This window comes from Octodon degus, unplaced genomic scaffold (genome assembly GCF_000260255.1).
Source record: "Octodon degus isolate 3935 unplaced genomic scaffold, OctDeg1.0 scaffold00130, whole genome shotgun sequence".
Classification (NCBI taxonomy): Eukaryota; Metazoa; Chordata; class Mammalia; order Rodentia; family Octodontidae; genus Octodon; species Octodon degus.
In genome coordinates this window covers 3,263,790-3,285,673 of record NW_004524706.1, presented here as the reverse complement: position 1 = coordinate 3,285,673, position 21,884 = coordinate 3,263,790, and the positions used below count along the sequence as shown (strand labels likewise).

Below are 21,884 nucleotides of genomic sequence, written 5' to 3'. Positions count from 1 at the left end.
TGGACGCAGCTCATGTGCTGTGTTACGGTTTCCCTGTGGTTACAGAGTCTGTACAGATTCCTCTTAGTAAGATGTCTCATGATGTCTGATTCAACAGTCATTAGCTGTGCTGAGTGGGGAGGTAATAGCCCAGTACTAACTTAGGTTTAGAAAACTGATAGATAATTTCAACCAGAGTAGGAATCACTATGGGACTTTGGGATTCTGCAGGTCCATTTGCCCACCTCTGACTTTCTGTGTGCAGGGGGTACGGACACCAACCCTGCAGCTCTCTGCCATGCAGGAAGGAGATTATACCTACGAGCTCACAGTGACTGACACAACAGGACAGCAAGCCACCGCGCAAGTGACTGTCATCGTGCAGCCTGGTAGGTTCCGTCCCTGGGGTGCAGGCTCTTGTAAGGCTCATCCCTTTAACTTTGGGGATAGGAGGGTTTGGGTTCTGAATGGTACCATAGTAGAATCAGAAAGCTGCAAGCCCCAAAGCCTCTGAGAACTTCTTTTATCCATTCTGCTTGTGCTTTCTCTGTAGCTGGAGCTCAGGCGTACCTCTAGGCCTCAGCTTGTGCCCTTACCTTGGTGAGGAGATGGAGCCTATGCCATCCCAAACCTGACCATATCTTTGAAGGGCCAGCCTAAAATCTACTTCCTCAGGGAAGTCCTGCCTTTTTCATTCAAGCCCTGTAGAATTAGATTTTAGATTTGGCACAACGTTGTAACCTTCCATGTTATTTTGTTTCTTTCAAAATTGTTTGATGTATAGCTGTATGTGGTGGCACATGACTCTAATCTTAGCACTTGGGGAATGTGAGGCAGGAGGATCACAAGTTCAAGCCTAGCCTGGGCAACTTAGCATCTTAGGAAAACCTTGTTTCAAAAAATATTTTTTTTTTTTCAATTCAGGCATTCTTGTTTATTTGTTTCTTGAGCTGACATTCAAGTAGAATGTATGGACTACCTACAGTGCCAAATATTGAGCTTGCTTTTCTCATAACCCCACTTTATGCGTCAAAAATTTTTTAAATTAAAATTGTATGGGGATGAAACTCATTGTGAAGGTCCTGGGTTCAATCCCCAATAATGAGAAGAAACAAAGAATTGGTGTGTTTCAAGACTTCAGTATTTGTTGTGGGCTCTCCACAGTGTCCACCTCTCCCACACATCCCACAGTTCTGTGGGCTCAGGGGCAGAGTTCCCATGGCTACCAGAACAAATGCCCCATTGTGTCCTCTGTCTCTCTGTAGAAAACAACAAGCCTCCCCAGGCAGATGCAGGCCCAGATAAAGAGCTGACCCTGCCTGTGGACAGCACAACACTGGACGGCAGCAAGAGCTCAGATGACCAAAGAATTGTCTCTTATCTCTGGGAAAAGACACGGTGAGTGTTGCTGACACAAAACCCAATCTTTGCAAGGCTCTAGGCTGGTTGGTGATGGCGAACATCTGAGAGCTTTCAGTGATACAGCCTGCAGCAGCACGCGTGCCAGAGGTTCACCACCACGGCTAGGCCCCAGAATAGCAAGAGTTTATTTTCTTTTAAGAGTTAGTGTTTACAATCACAAACTTTAATTTAGAAATCATTTTTATTTATTTTATTATTTTTTTCTGTATTTTAGGGAAGAGTCTACAGGGTGTTCAGGGTCTCACTACTAGATCGGACTCATAGTGATCCACCTGTTTATGGCCTCCCAAGAGCTGGGATTACAGGCACACCCATCACCACACCCAGTCTCAATCACTGTCTCAGCGCACCCTGGGGGCGTGGCAGGCCGGGGATCAAACCCATGACCCCTGCATCTGCTTGCAGGGGCTTTAATCCACTAAACTATTTGGCCGTCCCTAAGAAAATATTATAATTTTTTGTAAGAACAAAGGAATGCTTAGGAACAGCCCCCCAATACTACTGCTTTTGCAGGTTCTATCCATCTGCTGAAATATGGAGTTTAATTACACTGAAGAGGTAGGCTCTGAGGTAATGGAGCAGAAAATACTGTTGCTCAGAATTAACTGGGGGGGTGGGGCAAAGAGGAATTGAAATTTCATTTATAAAATGAAATATTTCTTATTATTGTTTCCTGGAAGACATGATTCACCATTTAAGTTAGCTAGAGGCTAAAGGCCATCGCCTGAACAATGCTAATTAACTGAAATTACCTAATCAATCCATTCCTAGTTCTCCACAATTGCTTTCAGCTCCTGTTTAAAGGATAACAAGTAGAATTCACATAAACAGGATCTCTCAGAGAACCAAGAATTCCAACTAAGAGTTAAAAGCTTCTCAGTTTCTTCTGGAAATTGAATAGGATTCTGGGATTTTCAGATACATAAATGCTCGCTCTATCTCTCTCTGTCTCTGCCTCTCTCTCTCTCTCTCTCTCTCTCTCTCACACACACACACACACACACAGAATTTTTAAACTAGCACATTGGAGATAAGTGGGAAAGGGTACTGATATTGCTGTAGAAACTGCTTATGATTGCTGCTTTGGGTGCTAGGCAGTTTCCCTCTGCTCTCCTGTCTTTTAGAGAACTGGATCTTCCTTAGCCCCATTTTTCCTTACAGCTGTTACTGAGCATTGTCCTGCTAAAATTCTGAGCTCAGTTTTCTTAGTGTTGGCAAAGAGAGAAAGAGAGTGCTTAGCTAAGCTCCCTGGATGAGAACGTGCTTCAGGAGAGGATGCCACAGTCAGAGATGCTAAGTTTAAAAAGCAGAACACAACAGCAGACTCTGGGGTTCACAGGGGTCTCTAGCTGTGCTAGGGTGGATGCAGCATGGGCTGCGGGAGCCCTAGCCTCATGCAGCCCTGGGCTGGATGTCTGCATGGGGCCGGCTCCTGCTGCGGGCAGCTTGAGGGGCGCAGGGCGGAGGCAGGGTGTGCATCCCGCTCTGCCGTGGCTCTGTGCAGGAGCTGGTGAGAGCTCTGCCCGGAGAGCTGCAGAGATGGCAGCTTTGTCCTGAATCGCTGCACAGCCTTGCCCCATTTCCTTTCCTTGACTTTTCCTCGTGAGGGATTGGGGCATGTGATTAAGAGATGCACTTGGCACCTTTGCTAGCAAGAGTGTGTACCAGCCAGTGGGCCAGAATGCTTTTCAGAAACATCACCCTGAAATCACTCTTTTGATCACAGACCTGTTCAGAGAACTTTATTCCTTTTACAAACTGGAACAAGAGTTTGAATGTTCTAGAAGCTCATATAAAGAAAAAGCCTAGAAGTGTTTGAAAGCTGGTGAGTGGAATTTTCTGACCAGCAGGTAGTCTATATTTTGGGGCCAAATGGCACTTTGTCCAAAGGGAGTATTTTTAAACATGTCCCATCAAGGTCTGGGGAACAACTGTTCATGATTTGGCTGAGGTAATAATTGTCCCTTCCTGCTGTGCCAGAGACAAGAGAGCAGAGACAGGTACAAGTCCACCCTCTCTTTGTCCAGGGGCCCTGATGGGGTGCAGCTGGAGAATGCTAACAGCAGTGTTGCCACTGTGACTGGGCTGCAAGTCGGGAGCTACGTGTTCACCTTGACTGTCAAAGATGAGAGGAATCTGCAGAGCCAGAGCTCTGTGAATGTCATTGTCAAAGAAGGTACCTCCCAGCTTGGGATTTGTACAGTAGCCCTTTCAGTCAGAGAGCTGGGGAATATGCCCAGTTCTCTTTGGCTGCAGAGGTGGGGAGGGAGCTTGGGGTAAGAGCAGCTGTTACTTGCTTTTCTAAAACAACCTCTAATTAAGAATGACTGTGAGGTGAATTTTAACTTCCTGTCTGTCTCCCTCCTGTGCCTGCCCACCCCCTACTTGCCTCCTTCCTACTTTCCTTCCTCCCTTCTCCCTCCCTCCTGTCCTCCCACTCTACCTTCCTCCCTTTTTTCCTCCTATAATCCTTTTCTTCTTCCATCTCTCCCTCTCCTCAGTCCTTCCCTCCATCTCAATTGAAAGCCTTAAGGATTTTTTCTTTGCATCTTGATTTTGCCTCTGCTCTGAAGACCTAGGGTTTCTGTGACTCTCCCGCTACCTCTACTGACACCTGCTGTCAGGCCTTAAAACAACTTTGCTGCACTGCAGCTTCCGGGCTTGTCCTGTGAGCTGCAGATGTGACGACCTGAGGCCAGGAGACAAGGGGCCTGGGGAGAGGCCCTAAGCTGATATAGGAAAAACGAGGAGATGTGCAGGTGATGTCTTGATATGGTGTGCTGTGCCGAATAGATACTGAATTTATTCAGCAAATAAATTTACTTATCCAGCAAATAAAGCCCAGGGTCTAAGAACCCTTTTCCCCTTTGAAGTATAAAGGGGGAATGGAAGGAATATTCAGAGGATAACACTTTAAGGTATTTTAAGGAAGAACTTGTGATGGCAGCTGAGGGCATCAGGCCTCAAGACCGTAAGCCTTGTGAGGCTTTTGTTTCCAGTCATCTCAGGAGAGGAATTGACTTCCTCTTAGGAGGGCTGATGTGAGCCCGGGCGTCTACTCCTCCCTGCCAAGGGTGGGATGCAGCCTCACAGTTATCCTCTGGGGGCTTCAGGGATGCCCACTTGGTTTCTGGCACGGACAGGCATTGAAGCGGCTCTCCTTTAAGATAACCCCAGTTTTGTCATGAGCATCATGAAACAGCACTCCTTCCTTTCCAAAGTGTCATAGTGTCTCATCAACTTGTCTTTGGTTAGAAATGAACAAGCCGCCTGTAGCCAAGATCACTGGAAATGTGGTGATCATCTTGCCCACGAGCACAGCGGAGCTGGACGGTTCCAAGTCTTCAGATGACAAGGGAATAATCAGCTACCTCTGGACTCGAGATGAAGGGAGCCCAGCAGCTGGGGTGAGCTGCCAGCCAGCGGAAGAGACTGAGTTGCCACTGGGGGTCGGGTGGGAGGAACTTACATGTCATTGTCACTTTTAACCAGGGACCTGTGAGTTCTCTGAAATCCAAGCAGGCTGAGTGACTTACTCGGGGCATTCTGTGAGGCAGTGTGGCACAGAGCAGGTTTCTGTCTTCTGACCCTAGTGGTGTGGGCTGTGGTGCCCTTGTGGGTCAGAAAATGAGAGCTGAAGGGTGCAGCTGAGCCAGTCAGCCCCTGGTCATGGCAGAAGCCACAGCTGACTCAGAACAGGCATGACTGGTTCTGTGACTCGGCCCTTTTTCTCAACCCTACAGGAGGTGTTAAATCACTCTGACCACCACCCTGTCCTCTTCCTCTCTGATCTGGTTGAGGGAACCTACACATTTCACCTGAAAGTGACTGATGCAAAAGGCGAGAGCGACACAGACAGGGCCACGGTGGAGGTGAAGCCTGGTGAGTTTGCTTAATAAGACTGCGTGGCCTCACCGGGCCAGGCCATCAAGACCTTTACCCTGAGGGCTGCCCTGTTGCACACATGTGATGCAAGTCTAGCTTTTAAAAGAAATTTAGAAGCCCAGGTTTAGGCTCCTGGTCCAAGAGCACCCTTGGACCACACAGGGGTGTAGACCTACCCCTGCTCACCTCAGATGGGGAAACCAAAACTCAAGAGAGGGCAGGGCTTGCCCAGTGTCACACAGCAGTTGTGTCAGAGCCAGGCCTTTGTGCCCCCTGCCAAGCACTTCCTCCTCCCCTGGTGACTGAGGAGAGAGGGCTCGGGTGCGCTGGGAATCTGAGCCCAGGAATAGCTTGAGTCATGATGTTTCATCAGCACCCAGATGCAGAAAACAATTTATTTTTATAAGTTGAGCCTCAGGCTTTATCTGACAACCCAGGGAAGGTGACTGGTATCCTGTACATTTTTCAGATTTTCAGAAATAAAATTTCCTTCCTAAGTAGAATGATGTTTTGTTTTGCTTTGAGGCTAATTTGGTGCTAAGAAAGAACTGAGATGAGGGTGGACAGAAACTATAAATCCCTGAGCTTCTGAGGAACAGGTATTAACTTGAAGTTAACCATCTACTACCTGGCCAAGTGAGAGCGTAGCAGTCTTAGGTGGGAATGGGTCCCAGAAGATCTTTTTTTTTTTTAACAATTTTTTTTTTTTTGAACCAGGGATTGAACTCAGATCCTTGTGCTTGCCGGGGAAGCACTTATTCCACTGAGCCATCTCCCCGGCCCCCAGAAGATCTTGTGGTCCTTGTCCTGCTTCTAGGAAGGGCAAGAGCTAAGACACCAGAGTTACTTCTGTGTCTAAAATCAGATTCCAGATAGTGCACAACTTAGGTAAATCATCCCTCAGAATAGGCCGGGGTGCATCCAGCCATATGGGTCAGAGATTTGACTTTTAGATGGGGAACTATCCTCAGGACAAGTAAAGCACAATGGTCTCCCCATTTTAGAGTTGTGAGACCATAGTGCAGCTGCAAGGTTGCTCTAAGAAAACCCTCCTTTCTTGGCCACCTCGATTCTCATTGTGCTTACTATATTGACATCCGCAGGGATGGATGTGTTCACATTACTGGTAAGAGGTTGAAAAGGACATTTTCCCTCCCGCCGTCAGAGATGGAGTGCAGCAGGCCAGTGAGATCAGACGGGAGTCAGGAGACCCAGCATCCCTACTTTCTGTGGAGCACTTAGCAGCATCCCCAGGCAGAGGCTTTTACAGCTGGCCTGCAATGCGCTCCCTTCCCCGTCCCTTCACTCAGCCCTACTGCCTGCACTTGTGTGGCACTTCTTAGCTTGGTCTAAAGCTCTCTGAACCAGTCTGACCTAATCTGAATCCACTGTCGTCCCTGTTGGAGGAGGTCTCAGTGCTGTGTCCTTTCCCTCCTGTGCCAAGCAAATGTGCTGTGGCAGGTCTGTGTAACTCTGCTGCTTCTGAAGCTGTTACTGATCCACATGCTTTCCAGATCCCAGGAAAAACAACCTGGTGGAGATCATCTTGGATGTCAGCGTCAGTCAGCTAACTGAGAGGCTGAAGGGGATGTTCATCCGCCAGATTGGGGTCCTCCTGGGGGTGCTGGATTCCGACATCATTGTGCAAAAGATTCAGCCGTACACGGAGCAGAGGTAGCTGGGCAACACATGGGGGGAGAGAAGGACAGGCCAGGGGCCCTGGGCTTCTCGCCTGCACTGAGACATAGTGGGGTAGACGGAGACGGGTGGGTTCTCTGACCAGGGGCCACTCTGATATCCACCTCATTCTTGAACTTACTGTCCAACAGTGTTCAACACTCAGCCAGTTGCCCAAGTACAGGTCAGAAGAGGTCTGCTGCCTTCTGTGGTCGGGGAAACAGGCAGACATGTCACCTGGCAGCAGGGTGCCACAGACGCAAGGGCAGTCCATTCCTCCAGAACTGGTAGGAGGTAGCCCAGATTTTCCACGACTGAAACTTGCATTGAGCTGTAAGAACTAGGAAAAGATTAAGAGAGGAATGGCGTGAGCAGCGGCCCTGCACAGCAAGTGCAGGGCTTCTTCTGGAAAGGGCAGTTGGTTCAGAGTTGAGTAGGCCCCAGGAGGCAGTCAAGAGCAAGGCCAGCTTCGGACACTGGGGACTGTGAGTGAGTTGAATTTAGCTGTGATAGTGTGGATGGGAGGACTCAAGTTATTCTGTTTTAGTGTATAAAATTTTGATTCTTTTTTGTCTTTAAGGCAAGGACAGTCCATATTTAGGGTTTTATTTTGTTCACGAAGATCGGTGATTTGGAGGTTCAATTAGAAGAAGGAGAAATTGAAGTCTGGGAGAACAGTATGGGAGCTTCTGTCCTGATAGAGTGGTGGCAAACCCTGAGTTCAGGCAGTGGCAGAAGTTAGAGGCAAACCAGCAGAGCTTGGGGGTCTGTGGGGAGGGAAGGCGAGTGAGACATCCTGGGGGAGGCACGTGCTGTGGGACCCAGAGTGGTGCTGGGAGAACCAAATGACTAACAAGCTGGGCAGAAGAAGTGGCAGGTTAGTGGACCACATGGGGGATGCCCCACAGTGGCAAGAACAGGCTGGAACTGGGGGTGGAAGGAAGAGGCAGGGGTCAAAGCCACAAGAAGAGATGAAGCACACTGCCAAGAGGACTGAGGACAGAACTCCAGCAGACACTGTATCTAAGAAAGACAGGAGAGACACAGCAAAAGAAACCAGGGAGAACAGTCAGGGAGGAGGAAGGAAGCTATCTGGAGCGGCCCTGGACTGGTGCTGTGATGCGCTGCCAGAGGCTCTGGTGCTGCAAGGCTGTGGGGTGTGTGCTGCGCTGCATGTCAGCACAGGGGACGGGGTCATAGTCTGAGGCTCCAAGCTAGCACACATCAGAGCTCTGCAGAAGTGGGTACTGTGAGTACTGTGGGGATTGGATAGAAATGCTCCTTTTAAAGATAGAAAGTAACTTCAGCTTTTTTACCAACAGGGAAAAATGTCAAAGAAAAGGAGGTGGTGGAGGAGGGGCAATTCGCAGAGGCTGTCCTGGGGCAGAGGGTGCTCTGGAGATAGGAAGGGAGAGGGCTGCCTCAGAGCACAGTGAGGTGGAGTGGGCCGAAGTGGTGAAGTGGTAGAGGGTGGGATTTTGAGTGATCCTGGAGTCTGAGTCCAGGTGAGGGGCAGGGGGCAAGCACAGTGGCTCCCAACTCTCAGTGTTCCCATGCACCCCGGATTCCACAGCCTCAGCCCAGCCATGATGACTCAGCTGGTATGGGACCTGGGTACCTAAAGCTTAAAAGCTCCGCAGGGAATCTCGAGTCGGGTGGAGACAGCACGGTTGGGACCCTTGCCTTTGATGATCGATCAGTTTTGAGCTACCCAGCATCTGGCAGTAGCAGCAGGCTGCTTACATTGATGGGAACTGCTTGGATTAGGGGAACTGACGGGGTAGAAGAGGTAGGCAGAGGTTGGCACCTAGGGCATGGTTGGGGTTTACTCAGACTGGAGGAGGGAGGGAGGAATGTGGACCTCTGTGGGTTTCTGGCTGGGCCTTATGCGACTTAGCTGAGGAGGGGAGGAGCGTGAGCTTGGAGGGAAAAGCAGGGCCCTGGCCCTGAGCTCCCTGTGCTCCACAGGGTCCTGTGAGGTGCACAAGCTGCTTCTCATAACCTGGTGTGTACCTGTGAGCAGTCTAGTGTGCATTTTACTGGGATATTGAGGATTAATGAGATAGCGTTCGTGTAAGTCTCTAACAGATAGGGCTTAATTGATGCTTACCGCCAGAAGTGTTCTTACTGCTGCACGTTTGTGGTGCATAATAGTCCCATTTGTTCGGGGCCCTGGCTCTATGTATATGATATAGCTTATTTTGGGGTCTTCACTCCCCATTCCCTACCTTCCCTGCTTAGCCTGATGTTCTTCCCCATTTTCCAAAACTCTGCCTTTTTGTTTCCTATCATCTCTCCTTGATTTCACTCTTTTATTTATATCATAAATTTATCGAGACATGTAAGGCTTGAGGTATCTGGGAAAGATCTGAGGTCATTATTCTTGGAAATACTTCTGGGTCTAAATGGGCCACTGTTTGTCCCAGTGGGAGAGGAGATTAAGGCTTGGGGTTTGCTGGTATAGGGATAGAAATGGAAACTATAGCCATGGGTTGGTAACCAAGAGAAATAATAAGAAGTGGACTACGCATCTTTTATACTAAAACTGTGTATCTTGATTCTGGAACCTGTAAGGCCAAAATGCCAGCTTCCTGCACAGCAAGCATTTAGTTGATGGCAGTGCTTCCAAACCTTTATGTCATGCCATTATAGAAAAGGGCGCGGGCCAGTGAGGTAACCCAACAGACTGAGCACCTGCTTTGGCAAGCACAGGGACCAGGGTTCTATCTCTGGTTCCTCATGCCGTGCCGGCCCAACCCCCGGTGTGTACTGAGCCAGAGTCTGGATGTAGTGGTGCACATCTGTAATCCCAGTGCTAGGGAGGCTGAAAACAGGAGGATCACTACTTGTACCAAATACATAAAAGAGAGAGAGAGAGAGACAGACAGAAAAGAAAGAGGCAGCACCCACACCACACCTTGGGGTGGATGGACGAGGCCACTTGACCAGGAGCAGCTGGGCCAGGGCTGGGTGTCCAGACACCCTGGGCGCTGCGCAGGTCAGAGTCCTGAGCACACCTAGAAACCTCATGTGAGCCACTGGCTGGGACAGCTCAGCATGAGGCAAGCATGGAGCCCAGGCAGCCAGAGATGAGGGACAGGGCTGAGAGGGTTTTTTGTGCTACCTAGATGTGGGTTCAGGCATGGTGTCTTGGAGAAAATGACAAACAGAAAGCAAAGACAGTCTGGGCATGGAATAATACAAATTTTGAAACTGCCACACCATTGTGTTGGGCCTTTCTTTTTGCTGTCACCGTAACAGCCATTTTCGCTATGTTTTGGCTTCTGGATAATCTTGATGCTTTGCAACAATTTACAAAGCACTGTGGTTTTTTTTGTTTTTGTTTTTTTTTTTTTTTTTTTACAAGTAACCCAGCAGCTGCTCATCCTAGCTGTGAAAGATTGAGCATAGAATGCAGCCATCAGCAGGTCTCTGTGTAACAGGGTGGGGATCTGGCTCTGCCACAACAATTAACTGTGTGACCTTGGGCAAGCACTCAACCCCAGCCCAGCAAAATTGTCTTCTGTAACACCATCCTCACTGGCCTACTGGGAGGGAATGCATGTGACACACAGCACAGGGTCTGGCACAGACAGAAGGGACTTGGGAAATGTGGAGGCTGCTGCCATTACAGCCTGCTTTCAGCTCATTCATGTTGTTGCATGTCTCTACAGCACCAAGATGGTATTTTATGTTCAAAATGAGCCTCCCCACCAGACCTTCAAGGGCTATGAGGTGGCAGCCATGCTCAAGAATGAGCTGCAGAAGCAAAAGGCAGACTTTCTGGTATTTGGAGCCCTGGAGATCAACACTGTCAGTGAGTAATTCTGGGAAGTTGGGAGCTAGGGCCGACCTGCTTAGCTCCCCTCGCGCCTGCTGTCCCTAGCCTGAGTGCCTTCGGATGTAGATGCGCACGCGCATGGATGCACATTCTCCTTCAGGACGCCCTCTACCCAGCCCAGGGGCTCTTACCTGCGGCCTAGGGGGAACCTGAGGCAGCGCTCAGACTAGCTGTGAGCCTTAGTGGGAAAAATTGTGTCTTAATTTTCACTAACCTTAGACCGAAAGCCTTCACTTTGAAGGAGGGCAGCACTGACAGAACTGTGAACTTGCTGCAGTGGAAATCACACGCAATTCTCTGTCCTTACTTTTGCCAAAACAGCATTTTTTACTCATCACTACTTCAAAATTACAAGTTATTAGATCCACTAGTAGATCTTTTTTCTTAATAATTTAATAAAATTAAATTTTTTAAATTTTTTTTTTTCCCAAACATTTGTGTTTTTAAATATTTAAAAACCACATTAAGAGCTGGTGTGGTAGTACATGCCTGTAACCCAGGACTCTGAGGCTAAAGATTGCAAGCTCAAATCCAGCCTGGGCAAATTAGTGACTTAGAAAGACTCTGTCTCAAAAATACAAAGGGCCGGGGATGTAGCTCAGTGCAGAGGCCCTGGGTGTGATCCTTGGTACCACAAAACTAAACAAAAAACCCTACAATGTGACTGTTTCCTGTGTAATCCTGTATTTCTCCAATTACGTTATTCTGAGGACGATAGGACGTAAAAGACCGACAGTCACTGATACAGAGGACAAGAGGGACTGTCGGCTGCTGGCTTTCCACTGCCTTGCTGCCACCTCCACCGCACAGCAGCATGATGGGGACCACTTTGGTGTCTCCCCTGACCCTCTCTCTCCCCTGCCACCTTCAGCATGTCAGCTGAACTGTTCCGACCATGGCCACTGTGACTCATTCACTAAACGCTGTATCTGTGACCCTTTTTGGATGGAGAATTTCATCAAGGTGCAGCTGAGGGATGGCGACAGCAACTGTGGTGAGTCTGTGTGGCTCCACGCCAGCTGCTTTGGCTAGAGTGTGGATCTGCACTGAGGGGGCGGCTGTTGATGTTTCTGAGGCAGATGAGCAGGCAAAGAGAAGAACTCTGTGTATTTTCTGTTTGTGGAGGATTTTTCCTCTTTCCTGCACAGGTTAGAGAACGCTCTGAGGCAATCATGTAAGAACCAGACTTGCTTCAGACCACCTGCTGGCCCTGCAGCCCAGTCTGGCCCATGGCCAGGCCCCCTGTCTTTCAGGGGCAGCTGCGTGCTTGGACTAATGGAACCTGCAGTCCCCTTCCAGCCAGTGCTCCCAGCGCGGCCGCAGTGCCTACAAGCACTCCCAGAGCAGGGCCTGGGATGCGGCAATTTTAGAAGCTTGTGAGCTTCAAGGTCTGCCCTCCCTGGCAGCCCTGAATGCCTTCTTGTAGGCAGTACAAAGACTCCGTCTGCCTGCCTTCTGCTCTCTCCCAGCCCTCACCATTTTGGTTTTCTTTACAGAGTGGAGTGTGTTGTACGTTATCATTGCTACCTTTGTCATTGTTGTTGCCTTGGGAATCCTGTCTTGGACTATAATCTGTTGTTGTAAGAGGTAAGATGGATTCTCTGTTGAAATTTGTTTGGGCTTCTTGTCACAGACTCTTTTCCGAGAGGTATGTGGTATCTGCCGCGTGGAGAGACTGTCATAGTTGGAGTGGTTTGGTGCAACCCAGGCCTGTCAGGAAGGCACCCCTCCCCCTCAAGCCCTTGGAGGGCAGCAGTGCCTACCAGTCTGTCACTGAGAGACTGGGCACGGTGGGGGGAGAGGGCGTGGTGTCCTGGACGGCTCCCACCTCAGCCTTGCCCCTGGACCTCGCAGGTGTTATTCTCCTTATTTTGTAGGTGCGAATGGTGCACGCAGGTTTTCACCATTTGTAGTCAGCCTTGGGATGTGTGTGAGCTGCTGTAGGGTTTTTCACTTGAGTCTTCTGACCTAATACTGCTTGAATAGTTACTTGCACATTTTTCTTTTTTTGTTTTAAAATCTACCAACTCTTTTTTTTTTTTCTTTTTCTTTTGGTACCAGGGATTGAACTCAGGACCTTATGTTTGCCAGGCAGGCACTTAAGTCTGCTGAGCTATCTCGCTGATGATTTTTCGTTTTTCGTTTTTCGTTTTTCTTTTTTTTTTTTTTTTTTATGGAATCGGGTGTTGAACTCAGGCCCTTGCACTTGCCAGGGAATCGCTTATTCTACTGAGCCATCTCCCCGGCCACCAATTTTTCATTATTAAGAAGCATGATTTCTATGTTTACTGTGTGTCATGATGACATTTTGTAGATTATATCTTTTTTAATACCTTTTGCCATCTTATAGATAAGGAAGGGGCCAGGCTCAGGAAAATTGTATTGCCTGTCTGAGGACATAGTAAGCAACAGACTGGGATTTAATCCGCAATATTACCTCATATAAAGCTTAGAAAATTAAAAGAATTTTACAAAGTGCTGACCAGCCTGAGCCAGCCACCACCAATGGTCTGACGCCTCCTGACGCCCTTAGCAGGAGCTGCACTTCTGTGCACTCTCCCCGTCCTCCTTGCTGCTGTGATGAGGTGAGGCCACGCTAGGGTGCTCATAGGCCCTTGCGTTTCCCAGGACTGATGAGGAACATTTTTGAGAAACAAATCACAATTGCCACCTCCCTCCATGGCCAAAACATGAGGAGGGAGACACCTCTCTCGTAGGGCTCCCATCACCTCCACAGGTGCCCTGTGAGCCCCGGCCCTTGTCCCGAGCTACACACAGAGCCTCTCCTGAATACGTGTGGGAATTGTGGGGTTTTTTTTAGGCAAAAAGGAAAACCCAAGAGGAAAAGCAGATACAAGATCCTGGATGCCACTGACCAGGAAAGCCTGGAGCTGAAGCCAACTTCTCGTGCAGGTAGGCCAGGAACTGGCTGGTAGCTATCAGCTGTCTGTGCTGCAAAAACACTGTGTTCCCTTGCTGGTGAGGACTGGTGACAGCTGAGGGCTGGGGCAGCCCTGACGTGCAGGAGCTGAGCACAGGCCTGGTGCCTGTGGCCTCCCTCCACAGTGTCATTCCTGCTGTGTCGGGCACCAGGCCGCCTGCACCCTTTGCCTGCTCCTCACTCAGGTTCTCAAGCTGCCCCTGTGGTAGGGGTCAGGGCTGTGGCCCTTTAGGCCTAACTGGCCTCTCCTCTCTAGGCATAGTTGAGATCAGAGCCAGGGTCTGCCCGCTTGCCTCCTTCTCAGCCAGTGTCTTCTCCCTCATGCTTCTGCCCTTGCTGGGTGGCCCAGGATAGCCTGCAGGGAAGCTTCCCTGGAAGCTGCAGGCACCTTGCTCACGTCATGTGCTTTATGCAGGAAGGGTTTCCTACTGCACAGGCACTGGCTGGTGGCTTCGGGAAATCTGGGGGAACGCCTCCCTCCCTCACTGGGCTCCTCTGGTGAGGTCCCCTTCATCATGAATGTCACAGGACAGCACCCAAGCCCTCTGCAAGTGAAACTATTATTATAGAAAGTATTAAATGAGCTTGACGTTTTGCATTAAGGGGAGGCTGTGGGATAGAGGGAGTCCTGAGATAAGCTCTGCACTCAAGAATTATAGCCTGTGGGGTGAAGATGCAGCCGCAGAGTGAATATTCTGGGGCAGGCAGCCTGGCCCCTGCACCGTGCGGCTCCAGCTGAGTACCTTGCTCTGAAATGAGTCCCAGGGTGGGGAGAAGATGGAGAGCAAACACTGCACAGCTGCTTCCACGTGGTGGCCAGGCCTTCCTGTCATGACAACCTGACCATGGCCCCCAGCACCCAATTTAGAATCTTTCTGTGATTTATTATTTTCCACCCCAAAAGCTTCAACTTGTGGTCAACACAGCATTTGTGAGCTTACATTAGCTCGCTTTTCTGGGATCTCCCTTCTTGCTGAGCTCTTTCTTTTCTGAAAAAGTTCTGCTGGCTCCTGTCTCTGTCCAGCAATTTCTTTCCCACCTCCTGAAGTCACAGTCACAGATGTATAAAAGGAATTGTGAAAAATGTTAAGAGAAACACTGAAGCCCAAGCCACGTAGCCGAGAGCCTGCGAGTGCGGAGCCTGGGCTACAGCAGAGGTAGCCCGAGGCCCTGCCCCTAGGGGGCGGAGGACCTTCGAGGGAGCAGGGGCCTGCTGTGGTCCCTTCTGAGGGCAGTGAGGAGCCCTTGTCTGGTGGGGGGAAGATTGCCCCGCTCCCTGCCACTGAGCTACATCCTTAGCCCTTTTTAAGGGACAGGTCAGGGGGAGTTGCCCAGCTCAGCTCAAGCTTCAGTCCTCTTGCTTCAGCTTCCCTCAGTGTTAGATACAGGCTTGTGCTATCACATCCAGCTTCCTGCTCTTTTAAGGGGTGAGGGCTAATAAGCCTTTGCCTGATTTTATGAGAAGTAACATCTTAAAAGTGCTAGTTCAGGAAAATTAGCCTGGTGACAACATATCGCTGAGCGGAAGGGGAGAAGTTAACTAGGAAGGTCAGTAAGGCGAGTTCTGTAGTGACTCGTGGAGGAAGTGACAGTGACCATTTGCTTGGTGTTAGTTGTACAAGCAAATCAAGGGACAGGGGGAGACAAGGCTGACTTCCAACCCCCGAGACAGGGAATGAATGTTGTTAACAGGATCAGGGCATCGGGGTCAGTGACTAAGTGAGAAGAGAAATTAGATTGCACTCAGCAGAACAGTCCCAGCCGGAGTGAGTGCTCTTTTCTCTGCTGGTAAGGATCAGCGCCGTAAGTGGTCACAGCCCTGACCAGGAGAGGCCCAGGAGCCTAAGATGGGTCAGGAGTGCCTGTCTGTGGGTGTGTCCCATGGTGGGCATCTGTGTGTGTTGATGACCCAGCTGTTCCTGGGCCCCTAAAGAGCTACAGCAGAATTGTGAGTCTGGCCTGGGTGCGAGGGCCAGATGAGGGTGGAGAGCAAACGCCCTAACTATTTAAGTCCTTGTCAAAGCTGAACAAGGACAGCTAGGGGAGAGGCAGGCTGGAGGGCCAGAGCTACCTGGGCTGGGGCCGGGTTAGCCAGCAGCAGAGATGCAGAGCCTGGGCCTGGCGGAGGTTAGGGTCCCTGGGAGGAAGGGGAGCTGCAGCACTGAGAGGCCTCTGAGGCAAGAGCGGAGGGATATAGGTGCTGGCATCAAACAGTGCAGAGCTGAGGAGAGCTGGGGTGGAGCCCTAGGGCAGAGCAGACTCCTGGGGTTGGAGCTCCTGGGCTGCTAGCATGTAGCTCACCACAGCCACAGGTGACTCTAGGTGAGGGACAGCTCTTCTCTTGAGGGTAGCCTGTGGCTGAGGGAGTGGTGCGGTCTGCTGGCATCTGCTATGCATCTGACCAGCCAGAGGGTCCCTGTAACTGCAGGCCGAGAAGGGTACTTGGGACTGCTTTGTATGAGGTGTGGGCCTAAAGCAGTTCGGCCTGCAGAGGAGGCACTTGAGAGCACATGGCACTGTGCTGAGGTGTGCTGGGCCCTGCAGAGAGCAGGCAGGGCAGCCCCAGCGGAGTGGCTGTGGGGTTCTCGGCACCAAGGGCCCCCTCAGCAGACAGCGTCTGTGTTCAGCAACTCTGGCTTTGGGTCAGGTTTTATTTTTCCAAACTTTGTATTAAAGCATGCTAGATTACATCATGCAGAACTGCTAAAATTTCATTTTGTCTTACAAAGATGGCAGTGTTGTGGTTCCATCTAATGGTACAGAATCCTACCTTAGTGTGCTAGGTCTTCATAGGCGAGCACACCGTGGGAAGGACACCACCTCTTTTGTGCTTCCTAACAGTCAGTTTCCCCTCCCATTTCTCATATCTTACAGGAGTTGATATGAATAGAGTCCTTTAGCTCTGTTCACTCAACACTCCATTAAAAAATTTCTCTTATTTCATTCACAATGCTGTTGAATTTCCATTATGTGAATAAATTTATTTGCTATTTATACTGTTAATGGGCAACTGAGGTTTTTTTTTTTTTTTTTCCCCTCTTAGCATTGAAGACATTCTTGTTCATGTCTATGGTGGACATATGTACAGACTTGTTAGGGCAAGACCTGGGAATGGGGAGTGTGTTGGTGAGCCATGGGGACCGAGTATGTCCAGCTTTCACTCATAGTATGGGGTCCATCTTGTCATTCTTCATGAGTAAATTCCACTTGGCTCTACACTCTGAGCTGGAGCTTGTGGTGGGAGGGCCCTAGTTGAGTGGCTATGGAGCCAGGGATGGGTCTCCCCAGTGTGTTCCTGTCCTTTACAGCTATGGCCCAAAGGGGCTCTGGGAAAGAAGTGGGTATTGCAATGGGAAAGCCCCTAAAGGACGCGAGCAGGGCTGGGGCTGACCATAAGGAGGCCATAGGGAGGGCTTTCCCTCAGCCTGGGCATTCCATTGCCTACTGTCTCCACAACACTGGAGAGGTCAGGCTGCCAGGGCTCTCCTGCAGCCAAGCTGTCCTGCAGCCTTACCACTCAGAACGTGGCCATGTAGTCATGTCCCAGGGCTGCACTCCTACTGTGGACAAGGCTGAGTAAACAGCTTGCCTGAGCCCAGGGCCCACTACATGGACAAAATCACACCTGGCTGAGGTCAGCAGGAGAGTACGGTCCCCAAGTGACAGAGCCTAGAGTAGATACGGCCTAAAGCAGGCTGGTCAGGCAAGGCACAGGTCCCCAGGATCCTCAGGGCCCTTTTTGATGCTCTGCAGAGTGACAGTTGGTGAGGTGAGGGTGCTGCCTGGCCCAGGAAATGGCAGTGCTGCCCAGCCCCTCACGCTGGAGCCCATCCCACTCCCCAGCGCCACGGAAGGGCAGCTGTGGCAGGGGCTGTTGTGCCAGCAGCCAGGCCGCCTGCAGATGGTCTCGCTCTCTCGTGCGTCTGTCTGACTGGTCACCAGAACACAGCCAGGGTAGGGCCTCCCACCTCACAGTTCCCATCTCTCCACTCCCTTTGCTTTCTGTAGAGTATTTTGCATGCTGCCAGGACGCAGTGTCCAAGCAGGGCCAGGAGATGCTTAAAGCTCACTCTCCAACTCAGTGCTCTGTGCTTGCCGGCCTCCCACCCCACTCCCTGTTCATGAAGGAGTCCAGATTAAGAAGGAAAGAATGCCACTGGTGCCCCTCACCAAGGCTCACGGATCCTGGAGGTGAACACACAGCAACAGAGGCCAGGTGTGGTCTCCAGGCTGTGCTTTCTGTGGCTCCTCCTAGTGAACTCTGGTAGCCAGCCTGGGACCTGGAGGACCTGCCCTCCCAATCCCGAGAGGGCACTGAGCTCTCTGTGCTGTGCTCTGCAGGCTGGGCTGACATGCAGCTACGGCTCAGGGCTCGGGAGCTTTGAGTCTGGACACCCGGTTCTTCTTTATTTCAGGCATCAGACAGAAAGGCCCCATGCTGAGCAGCAGCCTGATGCACTCCGAGTCTGAGCTGGACAGCGACGACGCCATCTTCACGTGGCCAGACCGGGAGAAGGGCAAACTCCTGCACGGTCAGAATGGCTCCGTGCCCAACGGGCAGACCCCGCTGAAGGCCCAGAGCGCGCGGGAGGAGATCCTGTAGCTGCCGTCGGTCCCTCGGGCGGGGCGGGGTGGGCGGACCCGAGCCCCGCCGGCCGACTCCCTACCTCCCAGGTCTAGGTCTGTGGGCAGCTGTTCTCCAGCCGCTGCTGCTCACGCCCCCAGAACCGCTGGTACTTGAATCCACGCTCGCCTGCCCGGGAGCCCCTGAACGAAGCTGTGAAGGAAGAGGTTGCCTCTGTAACCTGTCCCGAAGGCCCCGCCCAAATCTTCTCACCTCAGGGCCTCCTTTTTTGCACCGCCCCCTGCCTGGGGCACAGCCGGCCTCTGGCCTCCTCTCTGCCTGCCTTGTGGCAGTGCTGCCCAACCCAGTGCACCTCACGGGGCCTGCAGCGTTTCCCCACACGGACACAGAACCAGTCAGAACCCAGTGCCACCAGCCTGTGGCTCCGAAGGTTCTGGTCCCAGCACGTTCTTTCTTCTCATTTCTGGGACAGAGGGTGCCCTCTGGTGGGGCCAGAAGGAAATGGCAGCGCTGCCCCGCGGCCGCTGGCAGCGTAGGCAGAGCCTTTGCCCAGCCCCTCACGCTGGGGCCGGTCCCACTCCCCAGCGCCACGGAAGGGCGGCTGCGTCAGGGGCCGTTGTCCAGCAGCCCGGCCGCATGCAGATGTCTCGCTCCACTTCCTCCGACCAGCGCCTGCTGCTTCCAGGCTCAGGCCACCACCGTATCCCTGGATGAGACAGACTGGAATGCTGTAGCATGAGCGCGCATGTGTGTGACTGCCCCACTGTGGTCCATCTCCAACTCTCTCCTGTGTCCCTTGCACATGTGTGTTGAGAGCCTGCGTGCGAATCAACTTTTCATAGGGCTGCGGCTGCTCACAGGCAACTCTGACTTGGAAACACTTTCAGCTCCTGAATTCCTGTGGCCCCATCGCTGGTTCCTCAGCCACGTATCTGGGAGTTGAGGAATGGGGAGTGACTTTTAAAAAATGATTTCTACTACTGTCTGTTGGATGATTAAACATGCTATTTAACTGGGTGCCTGCCTGTTAGCTGCTTTATGCCACATTTCTGGTGTGTGTCACGGTGCTCCTCCTTGTGCAGCCCATGACGGCTTCACATCTGGTAGGAGTCCTGGGCTTGCCACCAGCACACGTGGCCCGGGGGAGCGGCTCTGGAGGGCTCAGGAAGTAGCCAAGGGCATTAGCAGCTTGCTGGCTTGGGAGAGGCTCCCTCTAGACCTCATTTCCATATCTTACCAGTGAAGAATATTTTTATCTCATCTTCAGAATGAAGAAAGTAATTCTCATTCCTTATTTACACACACACACGCGCGCGCGCGCGCGCGCACACACACACACACACACACACACACACAACCTGACACTGCTGTCCAGGCTTGGAGCTCTGGGTTGAGAAAACTGACACAGTTGCTCAGGTACAGCCAGGCCACCCTGACTCCAGTCCACTCTTGTCACCACACAACTCTTCTGTGATAATCCTGAACTTCAGGAGCCTGGCAGTCCCTGCTTTGGCCAAAGTGAGCTTGGTTAAAACACTGCCGCCTTCACCAAAGGTCTCATAGTGTGAGTTTTAGAATGGCCAGGAGGAAGCCAAGGAGCAGACCCTTGCCTTTCTCAGGGCCTACTGCAGAGAAAACCTGGTCAGCACGAGGCAACTCCACTGGAAACTCCCAGGGCTGGCTGGCTGTAGCTGGGCCTTTCTGCTTGGAGATGAGGGTGAATTCGGACCCAGCTTTCCTCTGCCCACTTGGTGAGTGGCAGGGTCTGCAGAGGCCTTTGTGTGCACTTGAAGGGTAAGATGCTGCTATCAGCAGCTATCAGCTGACACTGGACTATCAGGAGCCTAACGCAGCCTTTAGCTTCTTAGTGGAACTTGTGTTGACTGGCTCAAGGGTTCCTGTATATTTTCTGGTCAAACTGGCTGTCTTTTAGTTTTCCCTCACTGCTCATCAGCCAACCCATTTTTTTTTTTTTTTAATTTATTTTTCTTTTGGTGGAACCAGGGATTGAACTCAGGCCCTTCCACTTGCCAGAGAATCACTTATTCCACTGAGCCATCTCCCCGGCCCCTAAGTTGTTGTTGTTGTTTTTTCAGAATTGGGGACTGAACTCAGGCCCTTGTGCTTGCCAGGCAAGTACTTGTTCTACTGAGCTATCTCCCAGGCCCTTTTTAAAAAAAATTTTTGATGACTGTATTTTAGCTAGTATATCCAAAACTTTATCATTTCAGTATAAAATCAGGATTCAAAGTTACTGATATTTTACATTTATTACATATATATTTTAACACAATTTTTACATCTTAAGTATTTATTGATGGAACAAAGAATACAATTTTAATGGAATAAGACACAACTGTGGATTCAAAGTTTGCTATAGAGCCAAAGGGGAAGAAAGCCATAATCTTAGGAACTCTATGCAGATCAGGGAGTCTATCAGACAGTTCTTCCCTTTCATACAATTCCTGTATTCACTAATTCGAATTGATACCTCATAAAAAACTCCTCTTGCATTTATACTTACGCCATCCAGCCTGGACACCCCTTTGACCCCTACCTTTATACATCACTTTATACATCCTTTGCACTTCCCCCTCCCCCCAAATCTTTTCAAGATATCACAAATCTTTTCAAGAATTGTTTGCATATCTTGGCCTTCTGAAGCGAGGAAGCAAGCAAGTCAGAGAAAGTTAGCCAAGGGCAGATGTCTGAACGAATGGACTCCTACAGACAGAAGATGGCAACAGCCTGATACTACAGAGACTAAACTAAGCTGACTTCGACAGAGAAGTTGTTCTGGTTCACTTGATGACCTGTAATGTGCCCTTAGGTTGTGCCACCAGTGCCAGACCCTTAGTGTCCAAGGGGTTAGCAGTGGTCTGCACAAAACCTAGGAAGATAATGTGACTAGGTAGCAAATAATATATTTAGCTCTGGGGCTGTAGGAGCAGCTAGGGCTTCTAGCATTAACTGGCCAAGTATAAAATAAACATTTTTGTATAACACCTAAGGACACTGAGGACAGTCGTTAGTTCTGTTGCACTGGGATAAATTAGGCATTTCCATAACACTAGTTGCTCTACTTGCAAATATGAATGGAGAAACTTTTCCAGAGCTCATAACACTGAGGCATACACAGTGTGAGTGCTGGAGGCATTAGGGCTCTTTGCTCAGTAAGCCACGAGGTCTGTCTCAGTTACTCTTCTCTCATTGCTGGGACAAATGCCTGGCACCCAAACTGAAGGAAGGAAAAGTTTATTTAGCTCACAGTTACTGGAGGTTTCAGTCCATACTCAGCTGGCTCCAAGGCAAAGTGACGCATGGCAGAGAGTAACCTTTCATGGTGGCAGCAAAGAGCAAGAGCAAAGGGAGAGGGACTACCCACTTGGGATCCTCCTCCTGTCCTTCTCTTAGGCAGGAGTTTTCTTTCCCTCAATAAATATATTCTGCTCATAACCTCCATTTGTTCCCAGAATTCATTCTTAGTTGCAGAGAACACGAACTCATCCCAGGTACCTTTTAGGTTGGGAGATCAGTCTTTCTCCCTGTGTCAT

At 50.4% G+C, this 21,884-nt stretch overlaps 1 protein-coding gene across 3 annotated transcripts in view; it reads left to right on the top strand.

The window, feature by feature from the left end:
* Window positions 1-19,347, top strand: part of Kiaa0319l (KIAA0319 like) — a 127,869-nt gene extending 108,522 nt beyond the window's left edge. For all 3 annotated transcript variants that reach the window (XM_023701014.1, XM_004641007.2, XM_023701015.1), the window contains exons 11-21: window positions 245-368; window positions 1,245-1,377; window positions 3,429-3,577; window positions 4,657-4,808; window positions 5,145-5,283; window positions 6,801-6,960; window positions 10,638-10,780; window positions 11,676-11,798; window positions 12,301-12,391; window positions 13,626-13,717; window positions 18,161-19,347. In XM_023701014.1, the coding sequence (XP_023556782.1) occupies window positions 245-368; window positions 1,245-1,377; window positions 3,429-3,577; window positions 4,657-4,808; window positions 5,145-5,283; window positions 6,801-6,960; window positions 10,638-10,780; window positions 11,676-11,798; window positions 12,301-12,391; window positions 13,626-13,717; window positions 18,161-18,348 (1,494 nt within the window). In that variant the 3' untranslated portion in view covers window positions 18,349-19,347. The remainder of the gene's footprint in view (window positions 1-244; window positions 369-1,244; window positions 1,378-3,428; window positions 3,578-4,656; window positions 4,809-5,144; window positions 5,284-6,800; window positions 6,961-10,637; window positions 10,781-11,675; window positions 11,799-12,300; window positions 12,392-13,625; window positions 13,718-18,160) is intronic.
* The last annotated feature ends 2,537 nt before the right edge of the window (window positions 19,348-21,884 follow it).